Source organism: Ovis canadensis, chromosome 9 (assembly GCF_042477335.2).
Source record: "Ovis canadensis isolate MfBH-ARS-UI-01 breed Bighorn chromosome 9, ARS-UI_OviCan_v2, whole genome shotgun sequence".
In the NCBI taxonomy this organism is placed as follows: domain Eukaryota; kingdom Metazoa; phylum Chordata; class Mammalia; order Artiodactyla; family Bovidae; genus Ovis; species Ovis canadensis.
The window spans coordinates 27,747,546-27,767,824 of NC_091253.1; the positions used below are offsets into that span (position 1 = coordinate 27,747,546).

The 20,279-nt window shown below is 46.9% G+C and overlaps 1 protein-coding gene across 1 annotated transcript in view; it reads left to right on the top strand.

Moving 5' to 3' along the window:
- The first annotated feature begins 1,466 nt into the window (after window positions 1–1,466).
- Window positions 1,467–20,279, top strand: part of LOC138446157 (EH domain-containing protein 1-like) — a 28,855-nt gene continuing 10,042 nt past the window's right edge. Inside the window, exons 1-2 of the mRNA XM_069600934.1 lie at window positions 1,467–1,615; window positions 1,958–2,373. Of these exons, the coding sequence (XP_069457035.1) occupies window positions 1,981–2,373 (393 nt within the window). The 5' untranslated portion in view covers window positions 1,467–1,615; window positions 1,958–1,980. The remainder of the gene's footprint in view (window positions 1,616–1,957; window positions 2,374–20,279) is intronic.

Below are 20,279 nucleotides of genomic sequence, written 5' to 3' on the forward strand. Positions count from 1 at the left end.
CCTCTGCCCGGGGCCAGGGAGGTGGGGCCAGCTCACCTCCCTCTTTCAGGATCCTCCACCTCAGGCCCTTCCCTGGAACACCCCAGAAGTTGCATCTCCGGGTAGGACCCCTCAAAGTACTATGGAGGAAGCAAGTCCTTTTGGCTTCTAAGGCTGGCCCCGGAAGTCTGGATGGGTGACAGCCCTGCCTAGGAGTCTCAATATCCTCTTTTAAGGAGAAAGCCAGAATCTCGTGGTTTCTGTGTTTGACTGTGATTGATGAAAAGAATGCTAATGAAGTCCCAAATAAAAGCAGTTAAGTCAGAGAGCTAAGATTGCAGACAGGGCTGGAATTACTCAGCTGCTCTCTAATGGGGTGAGGTGGGGGTGGAGGGAAGGCAATTTAATGTGGTTTATTCCCTCAGAAGACACTGAGACCTGATCCTACAAGGGGTGGGTGAGCAAACCTCCCATCTGGCCCCCTCTGGTTCCCACTTGACTCAGCTCCCCTGATATTCTGCTGATTCTCAGATGTGAGTTCCTGCATCTGTCCTTTTAGCCTGCCAGCCTGCTCTCTTCCCTGATAACAGGTGCCTGATAACGGGCACCCAGCCCTCCAGGTTCCCACATTTCCCAGCAGCCAGAAAGTTGGATGGGAGGCCTTCACGCTCCCAGGTGCATTTTAGACCTATCCAGGAGCGCCCCCCTCACCACCAATTTGGTGTCCTGATACCGGTTACATAACAGCCACAGTCCCCAGAGCTCTGACATCACCCACTGAAGGTTCTCACCAGCCTGGACAGCCAAGGGGACCTGTGTGTGGCCCGGGATGATGGCGGGGGAATGAGCCTAGAGGAAGAGCCAGGAACCGGTAAGGGCAGGGGGCACAGGTCAGAGTACAGCATGGTAACTGGTGGTGACCCAGAGAGGAAGGCGGAAGGATTTGGGTTTTTTAATTCCCCGAGTTCCCACAAGATTTCACTGTTGCCCCACGTTTCCCCTCCACCCTACATAGGGAATTTCTGATTAACTTCCTCAAAACTCGAAGTGCCAGAGGGCCTAACTTCCTCTTCACCCCACTTCCCCACCCTCAGAAGCAGCCTCTTGAGGGAGGCGGTCTCTTCTCCCTCACGTGTCCTGTGTCATATGTGTCCTCCACTGCTAGTGTCCAGCTCCCAATTCCTGGCCTGTGGGGCGCTCAGGTCTCTTGCGACGGCTCAGACTCTCCCCACCAGCCTCCTCCCTTCCCATTTTTATTTCCCCGGTCACCACCCCGCCTCGGATGGTCTACTCTCTCAGCTTTCTCCACTACCTCGTTCCTGCCTCTCCTTCTCCCAGAGCAGATAGAAGACGAGGGGATGAGAAGCAGTGTCAGGGAAGCAGGGGCGAGAGGAGGCGAGGAAGGGCAGTGCAGACAGGGGGCGCACGGCACCCGGGGTTCTCCCCTGCTTCTGGGGATTCTGAGTGGGAGGCGGAGGGCCGCCCACTGAGGGAGCTGCGGTGGGGCGTCCAGCTAGAATCTCGCAGGGGAGGAAGACGTGCAGACCCTGGGACCTCCGCGCGCCGCACTCGGGCCAGCCGCCTTCGCGACCGCAGCACTTCCGCGAGCCACCCCCCAAGGGGCGGGGCGAAACAGGTGCGGTTGCCACGGCACCCGGGCCTGGGCGGGGGCTGGGGGGGGGGGGGGACTGCCGCGGAACTACCGGGCGGGGCTCCTCCTTTCCTCTCCCAGTTCCCAGCGGCCCCCAGTGGCGGCGGCGCGCGCGCTCAAACGCGCGGCCGGGCCTTCTGAAGAGCGCACGGCTAGGCGCGCGTTTCACTGTGCAGAAGGGCACTCGGCCGGCCGTGCCGTGCGCCTGCGCAGTGCGGGCCGCTCCCCGCCCCCCCGCCCCACCCCACCGCCCCCTCAGCCGGCCCGCCGGGCCCAGCCTCGGCCCCGAGTCCTCGCTCGGCTCTCAGCCGCCCCTTTACCCTGCAGCAGCCAGCCCGGTGTCCAGCAGCATGTTCAGCTGGGTCAGCAAGGATGCCCGCCGCAAGAAGGAGCCGGAGCTCTTCCAGACGGTGTCCGAGGGGCTGCGGCAGCTGTACGCGCAGAAGCTGCTGCCCCTGGAGGAGCACTGCCGCTTCCATGAGTTCCACTCGGCCGCGCTGGAGGACGCCGACTTCGACAACAAGCCCATGGTGCTCCTCGTGGGCCAGTACAGCACGGGCAAGACCACCTTCATCCGGCACCCGATGGGAGCAGGACTTCCCGGGGATGCGCATCGGGCCCGAGCCCACCATCGCGGTCATGCACGGCCCCACGAGGGGCGTGGTGCCTGGCAACGCGCTCGTCGTCGACCCGCGGCGGCCCTTCCGCAAGCTCAAGGCCTTCGGCAACGCCTTCCTCAACAGGTAGCCACCTCTCGACCCGGGGTGGGGGGGAGGGGCCGCCGGGGTCCCGACCTTCCAGTGACTGCTGTCCCCGCTGTTCTTTGTCCGAAGCCTCCGCGAGACCCCTCAGCGACCACTCCCCGGAACTGGGTCCCCTGCCACTTTTCCAAAGCAAACCCTTACCAAGGGCGTCTGCGAGTAGGTGTCGCCGGCTCCCGCGGCTCTGTCTCCCCCGCCCCCCGAATTTCCCAGGTTAACTCCCAACCCCCCACCGTGGCAGATCCCAGGCTCCTCACATCCCTCAGATAGTCTTGGTTGCCACCTCCTTCCCTAAGGCTGGGCGCACCTAATTCATTCAGACCAACCCCCCTCACCCCTCCCTTCAAGGGTCTGTTTCTTAAGTATCCTGGAAAAATACAGTGAAACTTTTAGCCATTCACTTTGCTGGTGTGTTGTGCTTCCCAGGAGACCGGTGGTTTGTGGAGGAAGGACCGGGGAGATCTGAAACCGATGGAAACCTGTTGCTTGAGTTGTTTCAGTCCGGTTTCTTTAGTGATTAGTGAGAGATGGAGTATTTCCTGCCATATCAGTAAACAAGGCTGTCAGAGCCATCAGCAGTTCCAGCCCTCCAAATGTGGATTTCTGAACTCCGAGGGCACCCGGGAAGAACAGCGCCTGCAATAAGGCAGCCATGAGGTTGCACCATTCCTTACCGTGAGCACTGAGGAAACTCAGGATGTGAAAAAACGTAGGATACTGACCCCAGATAGCTGAGATGCGTGTGAGAGAAATGATTTTAGTGGGTCCAGACTCTTGCATCTTCCCATATGTAGAAAAGTGCTAAATTCCTTGAGATATCTGGTTTTCGTTAATTCACAAAAATAACTTTTGATGTTCAGACTACTTGTGCTTTGTTGCAAACCTATATGACCTGACACCCTCACCCCCTTCCCCAGGGTTACTTGAGATTACTTTAAGCTTGAAGTCCTAAAAATTCCCACCAAAAACCTGTAACTCTCAACTTTTAGGTTGTGACTGTTTTGTAAGTTGATATTAGTAAGACTGTGTCTGTTAAGGGTTTACTTATTTGATGAAGAAAGCAAGCTCATGCCTGTCAGAATCAGCCCCTCTTCCTGGGTATCCTGAGGACATTGCTCTGGCAGGTGTGGAGCCCTGCAGACAGCAGCAGGGGTACTTTGTGCCGACCTGGTCTGTTCTTGGACTCACGTGTGAGCAAGGAGGCGTCACACTAATACCCACTCATTAACACTGGGATCTCAGACATTTTGGAAATGAAACAAAAAGGTTTATGTGAAGTCTCTTCTGGGATTTCTAGCTTCGGTAGAGAATCAAAACACTGATCAAACTAGCCGGTTCTGTGACCAGTGATAACATTTCTGTAATGACAAGTGTTGCGGGACCTGCACCCTTGGGTCTGCCCTGCCTTCCTCGCTGCTGGCTGCAGCGTGCTCTCGCCTCTTACTTCAGATAGAGAAATGTAGGTTCCTCATTTGTTTTTGGAAACGTGTCTGCACCCACATCTGTCCTCCACAGTGGCGTCCGGGGAGGAGGTGCCCCGCCCACCTCCGTTTCCTGGGGCTTGTCCCGCTCCAGTGCCTCAGAAACTGTTGCAGGCTGCATGTGGGACAAAAGGGAGCTGCAGCTTCACATTGCACGCTTGTGTTGCTCAGGTGGGGGGAAGCCTGAGACTCCTTGGGAAGTCAATGACAGACCCTCCGAAGTGAGTTGAAGTGATTCTGTTTGATCAAAGTAGCTGTATATGCCTTAGCATTTATAAACCTGCCGCAGGATAATGTTTTGAAATTCAATATGTATTTCTTCTGTTTTTTCCATTCGAAGATGGTACCAGATCTTGGTGTTCCCTTGCCTCCAGGATTTTTTTTAAAAATTGGGATCAAAGGATGGAGTTGTTTGCTTGTTTAATTTGGCTGCACTGAGTTTTAGTTGCAGCCTGGGGGCTCTTGAGAAAGATCAAAAAGATTGTCTTTAGAAAGACAATCCTAACATCGTCCATCAGGTGAATGACTGGACCCACCGTGGCAACCCTCACCTGGAGCACTGCCCTCTGTGAAACGACAACCATCCGTGCAGCCGCGCCGATGCTGAAAGAGAGAGTCAGTTCAGAAAGGCCATGTGCTGTAAGGATCCATTTATATGCCATTCTGGAAAAGGCAGGACTGTGGGATCAGCAAACATGGCCAGTGTTAGGACTGTTTGAGGTCAGCGTGTGTTTTGGTGATGGAACTCTTCTGTGTTCTCTTTGTGGTGACAATTACACACATCTGTGCCTGTTAAAACTCTTGGAACCATATATATGCATGCACACATGGGTCAATTTTTGTGTAAGCAGTTTTTTTTTTTTTTTAAAGGGAGAGAGAGGTCATTTTTAAAAAACTTCTGCCTTTGGCCCTGTAATATAACCCCCTGGGGGACTTCCTGGGTAGACCAGCATTTAACACTCCAAACTCCCAATGCAGGAGGCCAGGGTTTGATCCCTGGTCAGGGAACTAAATCCTGCATGCTGCAATTAATTTCTTTTTTAATGAAAATGCGTTTCTTGTAGACTACATATAGTTGGGTCATATTTTTTTAATCCACTCTAACAGACTCTTGATTGGTGTATTTAGACCATTCACATTGAAGATGATTATTGATACAGTTGGATTAATCTCTACTCTGTTTGTAAAGGAACCTTCCATTCATTGCACTTATTCTTTGTTACCTTTTTAAAATATACTCCACTCTTTTTTCTTGTCTTCTCTGACTTTAATGAGCATTTTATATGATTTCATTTTCTCTCTTCTCTTAGCATATCAATTCTTCTTTTGAAAAAAAAATTATGGTTGGCCTGGAGTTTGCAATATACATTTGCAGCTAATCTATGTCCACTTTCAAATAACTCTGTTTCACTTTACAGATAGTGCAAGTACCCCTTAACAGAGTGTTCTCAGTTCCTCCTTCCTGTTCCTAATAACGTTGCAGTTGTTCATTTCACTCATTCATAAGCTATGATCACCAGCACCTTGTTGCTGTTTTTATTTTGAACAGTTATATATTGAATCAGTTAATAATAGAAAACATGAGGGAATTTGCCAGTGGACTGGGGGTTAGGGCTCTATGCTCTCAATGCTGAGGGTGTGGATTCAATCCCTGGTCCGGGAGCGAGGATCCCACAAGCCACGAGGCGTCGCCAAAAACAAAAAAGAAAAGAAAAAAGAATGAAATGCTTTCTTTTACCTTCATTTATTCTTTCTCTAATGCTTTCCCTTTTTAAATGTTGATCTGAATCTCTGACCTATTAGTATATATGATTTTCCTTTTCTCTGAAGAACAAAGTTTTTGCAAGGCAGGTCTCCTGGCAATGCATTCCTTCAGTTTTTGTCTGAGGAAGTCTTTATTTCTTCTTCACTTATGAAGAATAATTTCTTTGGATATACAGCCATAGGTGGGTGGCTTATTCATTCACCTCTTCAGACGTGTTACTTCGTTCTCTTGCTCGTGGTTTCTGACAAGACAGATGTGATTCTTTACTTTGTTCCTCTACGAGTGAGGTGGTTTCCCCCCTCGGGCTTTCCTTAAGGATTTGTCTTTGGTTTTCTGCAGTTTGAATATGATGTGCCTGGGTGTAGTCCTTTGGTGATATGTCCTGATTGATCTCTGAAATTCCTGGATGTGTCCTCTGGGATCTGCCATTAATTTTGGAAAATTCTCAGCCATTGTGACTTCAGATGTTTCTTCTGTTCATTTCTTTGGTTCATCGTCTCATGTTTCAATTATGCGTATATTACACCTTTTGTAATTGTCTCACAATTCTTGGATATTCTATTCCTTTTCTCCCCCTCCCCGTTAGTTTTTCTCTTTGTTTTTTAGTTGGAGACGTTTCTATAATATAAATTAATGCTTACTGAATTCTTTCCTCAGCTATGTCCCGTCTAGTGATGAATGTATCAAAGGCATTCTTTATTTCTGTTACTGTATTTTTGATTTCTGGCATTTATTTTTGCTTCTTTATTAGAGTTCCCGTATCTCAGCTTATATTGCATGCATGCTCAGTTGCTTCAGTCATGTCTGACTCTGCAACCCCATAGACTATATAGCCTGCCAGGCTCCTCTGTCCATGGGATTTTCTCAGGTCAAACCTGTATCTTCTGCATTGCAGGTGAATTCTTTACCACTGAGCTTCCGAGGAAGCCCCTGTTTATATTACCCATCGGTTTTTTAGTAGGTTGTCCACTTTTTTCCCTTTACAGCCCCTAGCACGTTAATCATAGTAAAACTCTCAGTCTAATAATTGCAAAATCTTTGCCATACCTGAGCCAAGTTTTCATGCCTGCTTTTTCTCAGGCCTCCTCAAGGTCTGCTTTTTCTTGCCCTTAGTTTGACTTGTAACTTTGTGTGGAAAGCTGGACTTGTGGTAGATGTCAGAGCCTTCAGAGGCTTCAGGTGTCTTCTGTTGTCTCCCTGTTGTCTCTGGGTTTTCCCAGAAACTCTATCTGAAACGGAGTCTGTGTCTGGCAGCGACCGTGAAATAATGCCTGGCTTTTCTACCAGAGCCCCGAGCATGTGGTGGAGAGATGCTGGGTGAGGGAGGCATTCCTATGAGTTAGACTGTTTTTGTGGTCATGAGGTTCTCGACTGTGCCCTTCAGAAGTTTCTTAGCTCCCACCCATCCTTTTTTTTTTTTTTTTTTTCATCCCAGTTGTAAGACAGGAAGGCTAGAAGAGGTTCCAGTTGTCAAGGTGCTCTTTGACCTTCCCCCATGTCTGATAAGGCTCTGTCTGATAAAATAGTTTATTCTGAGGGAAGAAACACCCTTTGGTGTGGATGTTTTTGAAAATGGTTATTTTTCTCTGGGTACATTTCTAAACTGTTAGTTTTCTTCTCTTCCCTGTCTAAATAGTGTAATTTTTTTTTCTCAAGTCTTTATCATGAAGACCCCATGGGGCTCCTGGAAATAAAACTCATGTAAGCGTGTCATCCCCCTTCCCTCCCCCTAGCTCAGGAGTTTTAAGTTTCATCTCGCCACCTCTAGCCTCCAGCATTTGTCAACTACTGTTTATGTGGTTCTACCAGTTACTGGCTTTTGGAGGATTCTGCCCCAGGAAAGCTGTGAAAGCGAAAAAGCTGTTGTTCTGTTCATTTTTGCTTCGTGTTTTTTGTTGGACTATTTTTAGGTATATCTGAGTTCAATTCAGTCACTGAGTCATATCTAACTCTTTGTGACTCCATGGACTGCAGCACGCCAGGCTTCCTTGTCCATCACCAACTCCTGGAGGCTGCTCAAACTCATGTCCATTGGGTCAGTGATGCCATCCAACCATCTCATCCACTGTTGTCCCCTTCTCTTCCTGCCTTCAATCTTTCCCAGCATCAGGGTCTTTTCCAGTGAGTCAGTTCTTTGCATCAGGTGGCCAAAGTATTGGAGCTTCAACTTCAGCATGAGTCTTTCCAATAAATATTCAGGACTGATTTCTTTTATGGATGGACTGGTTAGATCTCCTTGCAGTCCAGGGGACTCTGAAGAGTCTTCTCTAGCACCACAGTTTATCGGTTATCAACATCAACACCACAGGGTATCAGTTCTTTGGCACTCAGCCTTCTTTATGCTCCAACTCTCACATCCATACATGACCACTGGAAAAATCATAGCTTTGACTAGACAGACCTTTGTTGGTAAAGTAATGTCTCTGCTTTTTAATATGCCGTCTAGGTTGGTCATAGCTTTTCTTCCAAGGAGCAAGCGTCTTTTAATTTCATGGCTGCAGTCATTATGGAGCCCAAATGGGATTTGGGATCTGCAGGGATTTTGGAGCCCAAGAAAATAAAATCTCTCACTGTTTCCATGGTTACCCCATCTATTCGCCATGAAGTGATGGGACCGGATGCCATAATCTTAGTGTTTTGAATGTTGAGTTTTAATCCAACTTTTTCACTCTCCTCTTTCACTTTCATCAAGAGGCTCTTTAGTTTTTTGCTTTCTGCCATAAGGGTGGTGTCATGTGCATATCTGAGGTTATTTATATTTCTCCTGGTAATCTTGATTCCAGCTTGCAGTTCATTTAGCCTGGCATTTTGCATAGTGTACTTTGCATATAAGTTAAATAAGCAGAGTGACAATATACAGCCTTGACATACTCCTTAGGTATATCTACATTTAGGCTTATTATATCTTCTTGGTGAGTGGACATTTTGAAATCATTTAATGCCCCCCTTTATCTCTGGTAATTTCCTTCCTCCAAAGTCTGCTTCTTCTGGTGTTAATATAGTCACTCTACAGAAAGAAATATTGTTTGTATGGCTTGTTTCACCCATCCTTCTACTAAAACACGAAGTAGATTTCCTGAAGAGAGCATGGATTTGGGTCTGATAGTCCCTCTCTTTTAGTCTGTGCATTTAGACCATTTACATGTAATGAGACCATTTACATTTAATGTGACCTTTAATATATTTGAGTGTAAGTCTATCATTTTATTATTTGTTTTCTGTTTGTCCCCTGTGTGTGTTTATTGAGGTATAGTTGACATATAACTATCCTCTATATTTTTATTTCTATTTTTTTTCCTTTCCTGGATTACTTGAATGTTGCTCAGTGTTCCTTTTTTTTCCTTCTGTTTCATTTTTTTCTTCCAGTTTTATTGAGATAGAATTGACATATAACACTGTATAAGTTTAAGGTCTACAGAATGACTTGACTTACATACATCTTGAAATGGTTACCACAGTAGGTTTAGTGAACACTTATCATTTCATATAGATGCAAAATGAAAAAAAGAAAAATAGTATTTTTCCTTATTAGAACTGTTGAGATTTACTGTCTTCAGTTCAGTTCAGTTCAGTCACTCAGTCGTGTCCGACTCTTTGTGACCCCATGAATTGCAGCACGCCAGTCCTCCCTGTCCATCACCAACTCCCGGAGTTTACTCAGACTTACGTCCATCGAGTCGGTGATGCCATCCATCCATCTCATCCTCTGTTGTCCCCTTTTCCTCCTGCCCCCAATCCCTCCCAGCATCAGAGTCTTCTCGAATGAGACAACTCTTCACATGAGGTGGCCAAAGTACTGGAGTTTCAGCTTTAGCATCATTCCTTCCAAAGAAATCCCAGGGCTGATCTCCTTTAGAATGGACTGGTTGGATCTCCTTGCAGTCCAAGGGACTCTCAAGAGTCTTCTCCAATACCATAGTTCAAAGGCAGCAATTCTTCGGCACTCAGCTTTATTCACAGTCCAACTCTCACATCCATACATGACCACTGGAAAAACCATAGCCTTGACTAGAGGGACCTTTGTTGGCAAAGTAATGTCTCTGCTTTTGAACATGCTATCTAGGTTGGTCATCACATTCCTTCCAAGGAGTAAGCGTCTTTTAATTTCATGGCTGCAGTCATCATCTGCAGTGATTTTGGAGCCCCCAAAAATAAAGTCTGACACTCTTTCCACTGTTTCCCCATCTATTTCCCATGAAGTGATGGGACCAGATGCCATGATCTTCGTTTTCTGAATGCTGAGCTTTAAGTCAACCTTTTCACTCTCCTCTTTAATAATTTTCATATATAACATAGAACAGTGTTTATTAATTGTTATTTATTGTGTTGTAGATTATATCCCTAGTACTTATTTATCTTACTACTGAAAGTTTGTACCTTTTAAAAAAAATGTATTCATAGATAAGGTTTATTCCAGTGTTTACATAAAAATGAGTTGATGTAGAACAGGAAAAGATTTTTCCAAAGGGTTAAAATGTATCAAACAGCAGAACTTGGTCCTTCCATGTAGTTTGAATTCAGTTGGCTGACTGCACCATTATTAATATCCACCCTCACTAATCATTTTCATCACACACAATATCAAAAGTCTTCTGGTGGCACTTCCTATTTCCCTGGCAGTCTCTTATCCTGGCCTCTGATCCTCCAGGCCAGCTGAGCATCCTTTGAGGAGAGCATGACACGGCCAGCGTGTGAGGAGAGGAGACAGGCATCCTGGAAGAGATGAACTGGAAACGCTTCTGCGGCCTCTTGCAGGGCCAACAGGGCCTGGGTTTGCCAACTGAAGTCCACGCCACGAGTGAATTTAACAGGTATTTCTCTTGCTGGTGAAGGACCGGGGATGGGGGGAGGAGTGGAGAGGAGAAGGAGACTCAGGAGAAGATAGACTCTCTCTGCGAGTCCTGGTGCTTACTCTTGGGACCTAACTGATGGCTGATGTCGGCTCCAGGGGCCTTAGAGACGGCGGGCACAGCTCTCCTGGTCTGGGCAGCTGTGGTGGGAGAGGAGGAGACAGTCTCTCAGGGCAGGGGAAGGGATGGGAGGCTGGTTGGATGAGAGAGTTGCAGGCAGCAGAAGGGGGTCTGTCTTAGCAGCAGGCGTGTGCCCTTCTGGAGCGCTCCAATCGATGCCTGCCGGAGTGCATGTCTCCAGCAAGCCTGTGGACGGGAGGATGCACCTGGACACGGGCCGGGTGGCGGGCGGGCGGCGGGAGCCGGGCTGGCCGGGCACCCCTCGGTGTTTCGGGCTCGTGGCTCTGGTAGGCCGGTGGCGGGCATGCAGAGGGTGTTTCGGCCCCGGGGCTCCTTCTAGATCTGGGTCCGGGGGCAGAGGCCGGGAGGGCCGGGTCTCCTCGGCCGGCTACCTGACCCGGCTGGGTGGTGCTCTGAAAGTTTGTACCCTTTGACCAGATTGTTCCAATTCCCCTCCCAACACCCCTCTGGGTACTTCCAGTAATGACAAATCCGATCTCTTTTTCTATGAACTTGTTTATTTTTGGAGTATAATTGACTATAGCACTCTGTTAGTTCCCCGGTGCACAGCATAGTGATCAGACATTTCTATACATTTCAAAATGATCGCCGTAAATCTAGTTATCATCTGTCAGCACGAAAGGTATTACTTTATTACTGACTATACTCCCCTACATTATTATCGACTGTATTGTTGATTACATTCTTAGTGTTCCATTTTAATCATTTTTATTGATGTTTTTCACCATGTATCTCTGTATTTTAGTGTTTGCTCTGGAGATTATAGTATTCATATTTAGCTTTTCTCTGTCTGCTTGGAAATAAGATTGTCCCATGTCAAGGGGAACATGGAAGCCACACCACCACTTAGTGCTACATCTTCGTGCATCAGAAACTGCTTCAGACAGTGTTGGAAATCCTGGTTTCTGCTGTCATACGTATATGCATACAGAATAGTCTTGGCACTTCCCTGGTGGTCCAGTGGCTAGGCCTCTGGGCTCCCAGTGCACGGGGCCTGGGTTTGATCCCTGGTCAGGGAACTACATCCCCCCTGCTGCAGTGAAGATGGAAGGTCCCAAGTGCCACAGCTACATAAATACATAAAAATACATATTTCTTAAATAAGAAGTGTGAAAAGCTGGCTGCTTTGGCCACGTCTCTACAATTAGGGACGCCCTGGCTGTCCAGCGATTAAGGCTAGGAGTGCCCACTGCCGTGGGCAAGGGTTCCACCCCTGGTCGGGGAACCAAGATCCCACACGTTGGATGGCATAGACCGAAAAACCACAAGTCTCATACTTACATAGTTATTTCTAGTACTACATGCCATTTCTAGTGCTCTTCCTTTATTCTGGAAATGTGTTTCCCTCTGGTATTTTTCTCTTTGAATCTGAAGAATTTCCTTCAGCCTTTCTTTCAGAGTGGGTCTGCTAGAGAGCTCCCTCCTCGCTTTAGTGCAGATGGTACAGGAGGTAAGGATCCAGCGTAGCGCTGCTGATCAGTGAGTGTCCAGGGTGCCTGGTCACTGCTAAACTGCCTTGTGTGAACGTCATGGTTAGCATACTGGAATTGCCTGGTTTCAGTCACAGGACATGCTTGCCACACGGCAGACAGCTGCCCTGTCCTGCGCCAAACAGGCAGAGGCAGCTGAGCCGGGACGAGTGCCGTCTGACGGCCGCCTTCGCGCCTTCTCACTCAGTGACCCGCATTCTCGAGGTTTGTGCTCCCCTTCCGTTGTGATGGAGCAAAGTCCAGGCCTCACCCATGCGCTTCCACGGTCACCTGGTGACATGGGAGTGTTGTGCGCCAGCTTTCCCAAAACCATCAGATGTTTCTTTTTGGTAGTACAGGATTAAATAGGAATTTAATAGAATTAAATGGAATTAAATAGGTTTCTTTCCCCCCTCATTAAAGAAATTTCAGGCTTTAGAAGAAGGCAGGGGAATACTGGGGGGTTTAGGGATCTCTTGAAATCATTTTAGGCCAGGCTGGCTTTTCAAAAATATTTAATATTTATTTATCTATTTGGTTACGTCAGGTCCTAGTTTCGACATGTGGGATCTTCGTTGTGGACTCTCTAGTTGTTGGCTTAGTGTGGGATCTTAGTTCCCCAACCAGGAATTGAACCTTTGTTCTCTGCATTGCAAGGCAGATCTTCACCACTGAAACACTAGGGAAGCACCAGGCATATGTATGCAGACCAAGATACATGACCTTCAGACACGCAGAAAGGTCCCCTTCTCAGGAAGGCCTTCGCCATCCGCCCCATTTAAGGCTGTGAGTCGACGATACCCCACCTCCTCCTGCTCTGTTTCTCTCATGTTACTTATCACCGTTTAAGACAGGGATCGCTTATTTGCCAGGTTTGTCTGTCTCATTAGTTGCAGTGTCCTAAGTGCCTAGTGTTGCCTTTGCCAACAAAGGTCCGTCTAGTCAAGGCTGTGGTTTTTCCAGTAGCCATGTATGGATGTGAGAGTTGGACTGTGAAGGAAGCTGAGCACTGAAGAATTGATGCTTTTGAACTGTGGTATTGGAGAAGACTCTTGAGAGTCCCTTGGACTGCAAAGAGATCCAGCCAGTCCATTCTGAAGGAGATCAACCCTGGGATTTCTTTGGAAGGAATGATGCTAAAGCTGAAACTCCAGTGCTTTGGCCACCTCATGCGAAGAGTTGACTCATTGGAAAAGACTCTGATGCTGGGAGGGATTGGGGGCAGGAGGAGAAGGGGACGACAGAGGATGAGATGGCTGGATGGCATCACTGACTCGATGGACGTGAGTCTGAAGGAACTCTGGGAGTTGGTGATGGACAGGGAGGCCTGGCATGCTGCGATTCATGGAGTCGAAAAGAGTTGGATGCGACTAAGCGACTGAACTGAACTGAAGTGCCTAAAATGGTGCATGCTCAGTAAATATATATATATCTATATATTTTTTACCTTGCTGCACGGCTTGTGGGATCTTAGTTCCCTGATCAGAGATTGAACCCAGGCCCTCAGCAGTGAAAGCATGGAGTCCTAACCACTGGACTGCCAGGGAATTCCCTCAGTAAATATTTCTTGGATGAAGGAACACAGTTTTGCAACTTGATTTTCTTTCTGTTTACAAAGAAGTTGTCCCTGACATCCTCCCATGGTGTACATAACCACACCGGGCACCTCCTCTCTTTTCATGTTCCCTCTGCTACCCGGGCTTCCCAGGTGGCGCTGGTGGTAAAGAACCTGCTTGCCAAGGCAGGAAACATAAGAGCCCCAGCTTCGATCCCTGGGTCAGGAAGATCCCCTGGAGGAGGGCATGGCGACCCACTCCAGTATTCTTGCCTGGAGAATCCCCACGGACAGAGGAGCCTGGTGGGCTACAGTCCACGGGGTCGCAAAGAGTCGGACACGACTGAGTGACTAAGCACAGTCTGTTGAAGGAGGTTGTACAGGTCTCATGAGTCAGAAACTGGCAGGTAAGTGCTGAAAAGCAACCGTGCTATGGAGCCTAAGACCCTGGAGAGCATCACAAGGCGTTGGCAGTGCAACCGCCTCCTGGGAAAAGCAGGAGGCTCCAGCTCGCGCCTCGCCTTTGCTGCTTGCTGATAGGAAATGAAAGTGGCCTGCCAGGTGCCACTGCTGTGTGATGAGACGGGGGTGCAGCCCAGGTCCGTTTCCTTTGCTGTGCCGTTTGCAGCACTCCAGACCCACCTGCCTGGCTGCTGTCTATCTCTGGCTGACGGCTTGTGATTGGCCCCCAGCTCACTTCTGCAGGGGAGCAGGGCTTCTTGTCAAAACCACCTGGGTTCCAGGCAGTAGAGGAAACATCTAAGAGGAAAGAATACAGGGATTGTGTCTTGGGGAAAATGGGATGGTTTTGAATAAGTCTTCGTGTTTGGAAAGGGTGTTAAGGAAAAAGGCATCTGTGCAAATTACTTTGGTCACCTCCTTTCAGAAAACCTCCTTGATGGTTCGTCTAGTGGTTAAGAATCTGCCAATGACACAGGTTCCATTCCTGGTCCAGGAATGTTCTATATGCTGCAGGGCAACGAAGCCTGTGTACCATACCCCTGAGCCTGTGCTCCGGAGCCTGCAGGCCGCAGCGCCTGAAGCCCACGCAGCCTAGAGCCAGTGCTGCGCAGCTAGAGAAGCCCCCGCAGCGAGAAGCCTGCATCCCGCAACCAGAGAGCGGTGCCCCCTTGCCGCAGCCAGAGAGGCCCCCGCAGCGAGAAGCCCGCACCCCGCAACCAGAGAGCGGCACCCCCTTGCTGCAGCCAGAGAAGGCTCCTGTGCGGCCGCGGAGACCTGGCCCAACCCGGAGTAAATACATAAATGATAAGAGGAAGGAAGATCATAGGAAATCTTAAAGAAATATCTCGGACCACTGAAAGATCCTTAGGGGTTCCAAGGAGACAAAAAATTATTATGAAGTGAATGCTTAACCCCTGCTTGTTATACTCAACATATTCTAAAATTAATTTTTATTGGAGTAGAGTTGCTTTGCAGTCTTACTTTAGTTTCTGCTGTACAGCAAAGTGGATCAGTTATATGTATACACATATCCCCTCTTTTTTAGATTTCTTTTCCTACTTAAGTCAGCACAGAGCATTGGGTAGAGTTCCCTGAGCTATACAGTATGTTCTCGTTAATTCTCTCTCTTATATGTCAGTAGTGTACATGTGTCAATCCTCAACATATTTATTTTAGACGAGGTGGTTGATGGTATTGTGTACAGTTTTAATACCCGCCCCCCCCACACACACTTTGAATTTACTTCTGTTACCTGTTCAGAAACTAAAATTTCCATCTGTTTCTAGCTTTGGTTCCTTCAGTTCCTGCTTGGTTTGTTTTGAGGCTCTGTTGTTAGGCATGTGGATATTTATGACATGCCTTCCTGCTGAATTATCACTATGAGAAGTCTATCTTCTATCTCTAGAAGTCTAGAGACTTCTTCAGTATTCTTCAGCATTCTAATGTTTAAAGTATGCATGCTATGGGTTCTAACCAGTTACTTAAAATATCTGCAGCTTTACTTAAGAAAATGACAGTTTTATTGAGATACAGTTCACACAGCATCAGTTCACCCACTTAATATGTATAGTTCAGTGGTTAGTAGATTCACAGGGTTGTGCAGCCGTGGCCATGGCAACTCTCAGAACATTTTCCTCATCTCGAAAGAATCCCATGTTAGCACTCATTCCCTGTTTCATTCAGACTCCCCACCCCCATGAGCCCGGGGCAGCCACTAATTTATTTTCTGTCTCTATACATTTGCCTCTTCTAGACATTTCATATGCATGAAATCATACTATGTGTGGTTTTTATGACTGGCTTCTTTCACTTGATATAATGTTCTCAAGGGTCCTAAGTGTTATAGCATGTTTCAGTATTTTATCCAACCATTGTTTCTGTTTTCTTTAAAAAAAAAAAATAGACTTTATTTTTTAGAGCACTTTTAGGTTTGCAGCAAAATTGACTAGACGGTGCAGAGAGCTCCCATATATTGGGTTAGCCAACAAGTGCGTTCATGTTTTTCTGTAATATCTTATGGAAAAACCCAAACAAACTTCTTTAGCCAACCCAATACTTCTCCCACCCCATAGCTTCCACCACCACCATCCCTCACCACTGTGGTTATAGTTGACAAATCTACACTGACACCATGGTCACCCAGAGTCCAGAGTTTACACTAGGGCTCACTCCCTGTTTTACGCCTTATGGGTTTTGGACATGTAGAATAACATGTTTGTACCTTTACAGTATCATGCAGAGGAGTTTCATTTCCTTAAATCCCCTGTGCTCTGTCTGTTCATCCATGCCCTCTCCCCACCCCTGACAACCACTGATCGTTTTTACTGTCTCAACAGTGTTGCTTTTCCCAGAATATCATATATTTGGAATTCTATACTATGTGGCCTCTTTAGACTGTCTTATTTCACTTAGTAATGTGCATTTAAAGTTCTTCCGAGCCTTTTTACGTTTGCTAGCTCATTTTTAAAAAGTGGTGGATAATATTCCATTGTATGGATGTACTCCAATTTATCTTTTGTTTTGGCCATGCTGTGTGGCATACTGGATCTTGGTTCCCCAGCCAGGGATTGAACCCATGTCCCTTGCATCAGGAGCATGGAATCTGAACCACCGTACTGCCAGAGAAGTCCCTCTATTCACTTATTGGAGGATATTTTGGTTACCAACAAGTTTTGGCAATTATGAATTGAGCTGCTCTAAACATTTGTGTGCAGGTGTTTTTGTGGACTTCACTTTTCATAATTTATTTGGAATTAATATTCTGCCACTTCACATGTAATATAGAAATCCTGCGAATGTGTACCCCCATCTCACCCACTGTGATAGTCTAGATGTTATATGTATTACATGTACATATCTTACAAATTTCACAAGACAATGGTATATTTTTTTAACTTTAATTGTATTTTTTCCAAGTTTATAACTTTTTTCTTTGATTTTAATCAGACATTTGTTTTTTTGGATTCTGTTTGTTCCTTTCTAAAAATATAAGTTTCCATCTGGCATAATTTCTCTTCAGCTAAAGCATTTCTTTTAGCACAGGGCTATTGGCATTTCTCTCAGTTTGTGTTTTTAATTGAAAATGCGTTTGGGGGCCTCCCTGGTGTTCCAGAGTCTGAAGCTCTGTGCTCCCAATGCAGGGGCCCTGGGTTCCATCCCTGGTCAGGGAACTGCATCTCACATGTCACAGCTAAGAGTTCGCATGCCGCAAAGAAGACAAGATCCCTTGAAGGATATTTTTGGTGTACAGAATTATAGTTGGACAGAGTTTTCTTGTTGTTGTTTTTAAGCATGTGAAAGGTGAAGTTACACAGTCCTCTGGAGCCCATTATTTCTGAGAAGTCAGCAATCGTTTTGAATTATTGTGTCCTTATATGTGATGTGTTGTTTTTCTCTGGATGTTTTCAAGATTTTCTCCTTACGTTGCTTTTCATCAGTTTGGCTCTGATGTGCCTGGGTGTAGTTTTGTTAACTTTTACGCTAAATGGAGTTTACTGAGTTTCTTGAATCTGTACATTTTTGTTTTTCACCAAATTTGGGATAATCTTTGCCATTTGTTCTTCAGTCCGTTTTTCTGCCTAATTCCCTCTCTTCTCCTCCTAGGATGTATGCTAGACTTGTGAAAATTATCTTTTTAATCCGGAGGCTAATCTTTAAATTATTTCCTTTTCTCTATTCTTAAGATTGGATGATTTCTATTCATCTGTCTTCAAGTTCTCTGACTTTTTCCTTCTATCATATCCATTCTGCTATTAAGCCCTTTATTTGAATTTTAAAATTTCAGATATTACGGGTTTTTTTAGTCCTCAAATTTCCATTTGGCTGTTTTATTGTTTCTATTTCTCTGCTGAGGTTTTCAATATGTGCACTCATTAGGAGAATCTTTTCTTTCACATCCTTGAGTATAATTAAGCTGGCAAAGGATTTTAAGGCAGCTAATTCCAACATCTCACTCTTTCCTGGTTCTTCATTTTTGTGAGTAATTTTGGACTATGTCCTGGACATTGTGAAGGTGTATCATGGAGAAGGAAGTTTCTGTTCTATTCCTCTGAAGAGTGTTCATTTGTGTTTGTTGTAGTAGGCAGTGCTGTTGGCTTCATACTGAAAATTCTGCCTCTGGGCAGCAGCTCAAATCTCATTTCAGTTCTTGTATTCTTTTTGTTAAAAAGTATTTATTTATTTGGCTGTGTTGGTCTTAGTTGTGGCATGCAGGATCTTTCACTGTGGCACGCACCCTGAGTTGCCCATGGCATGTGGGATCTGGTTCCCCAACCAGGGATTGAACCCAAGTCCCCTGCGTCAGAAGGAGGACTCTTCACTCCTGGCCCACCAAGGAAGTCCGTCAGTTCTTTTATTCTTGGCTTCGCTGCTCGGAGGCTGCTCCACACACGCGTAGTTGGGTTGTCTGGTGAATTAGGGAGCATTTGCAGAATTTGGGGCTTTCTGTCTTTCCTTCTCTTTTTTTTTTTCAGGATTCCTCACTCATTTTTCAGTTGCTGTGGTTGCCCCAAACTTGGCAAGCTATCAAAACTGTTTCTTTCTATCAAAGATTTAACTGCTCCACCTGGTATGTGAGTGAACTGGAACAAATTGGCCTTCTTGGGAACCAAACAACATTTGTATTCATCTCAGCCTGTGGTTTTGACTTAGGATGTTGTCAGCAAGCTAAACTATTAATAGTTACAAGGTTGTCATAGCTTATAAAAGAATTAATTATAGAAATAAAAGCTGTAGTAATTAACATTAACTTAGTGGTATGTTTAGAGTGAGTAGAATAGGCACCAATGAGAAGAACATTAGGTTCTGGCCTAAAACATCCAGCCCTTCTCCACCCAGGCACACAATCTGGGGTGCACAGCCTGTGTTTTTCTTTAAAAGATTGAGGCCTTATCCTGGCTTTCCTCATGACCCATGTTTCCGTGCGAACCCAGCTGGATTTACTTGAGGCCAGTCTGCACCGCCACTGAATCAGAGGGAAGTAGCTTTGCCATGGGATGATTCTTTTCTCCAAAGTTGTCTCTAAATGGACTTCCCTGGTGGTACAGTGGATGAGAATCTGCCTGCCATTGCAGGGGACACAAGTTTGATTCCTGGTCCTGGAGAATCCCACATGCCAAGGGGCAACTAAGCCTGCAAGCTGTAACTGCTGAAACCCGCACACCCGGAGCCTGGGCTCTGCAACAGGAGCAGCCCACCCCCCCCCCCCCCCCCGCAGTGAAGAGTAGCCCCTGGTTGCCACAAAGAGAAAGCCTGTGCGCGGCATCGAAAACCCAGCCCAGCTATTAATCAGTTATATACAAAGTGTCTTTCATTGTAAAGGCGGTGAGAAAATACCTTCCCTGTTGTTGCCCACAGGCCACCGGTTAGGGACACAGATGCTCAGAGAAGTCGGGACACCCGTGGCCATCAGTGCATGGCTCCCTTTAAAATGCCATTCCTCCAGCCTGTGCTTTAGATCCAGCACTTCTTTTCCCAAAGTACCTCTGAGGCCAGTTTCTCGCGTAGGGACTTCCCAGGTGGTCTAGTGGCTAAGAATCTGAGCTTCCAATACAGGGGGCCCAGGTTCGATCCCTGGTCAGGGAACTAGATCCCACATGCCGCAACTAAAGATCCTGAGTGCCGCAATGAAGACCGAAGATCCCATGTGCCTCAACTAAGACCCAGCACAGCCAAATGCAAAATTAAAAAATAATAATAATAATTTAAAAAAGAGATTCTAACATAAGTCAAGGATGGGAGATAACATCCGACAGCAGGAAGGCACGGCAGGTCCCCAAGGCCCGCATCCTCCCATGCAGAGTGGGGAGATCAGTCAGTGTGGGGCTGCCCTGTTTCAGGGGACTCTTGTCAGAGGTGAAGTTGCTCATTTGCTGGGTCCCCAGGCTAACAGTGCACCAGTGGGCCCTTCCCGAACCTGCCGTCAAAGCTGTGAGGATCGACCAGAGAACTGGTTGAATTCCTCTGTGTCTCCTTCCTTTTCCCAGGACCTGCTTGTCCCCTGTTCATCTCTCTTGGGCGTAGATTTTTTCCAGGGAGGCCTCTTTCAGTCTTCTGAGGGGGCGTTTCCAGGCCTGGCTGAGTAGGCTCCAACCCAAAGGCTGTGGCTGGGCGTGGAGGCCTGACTCCCACAGAAGATTGTGGACAGATGGTGTCTCTCTTGAGTTG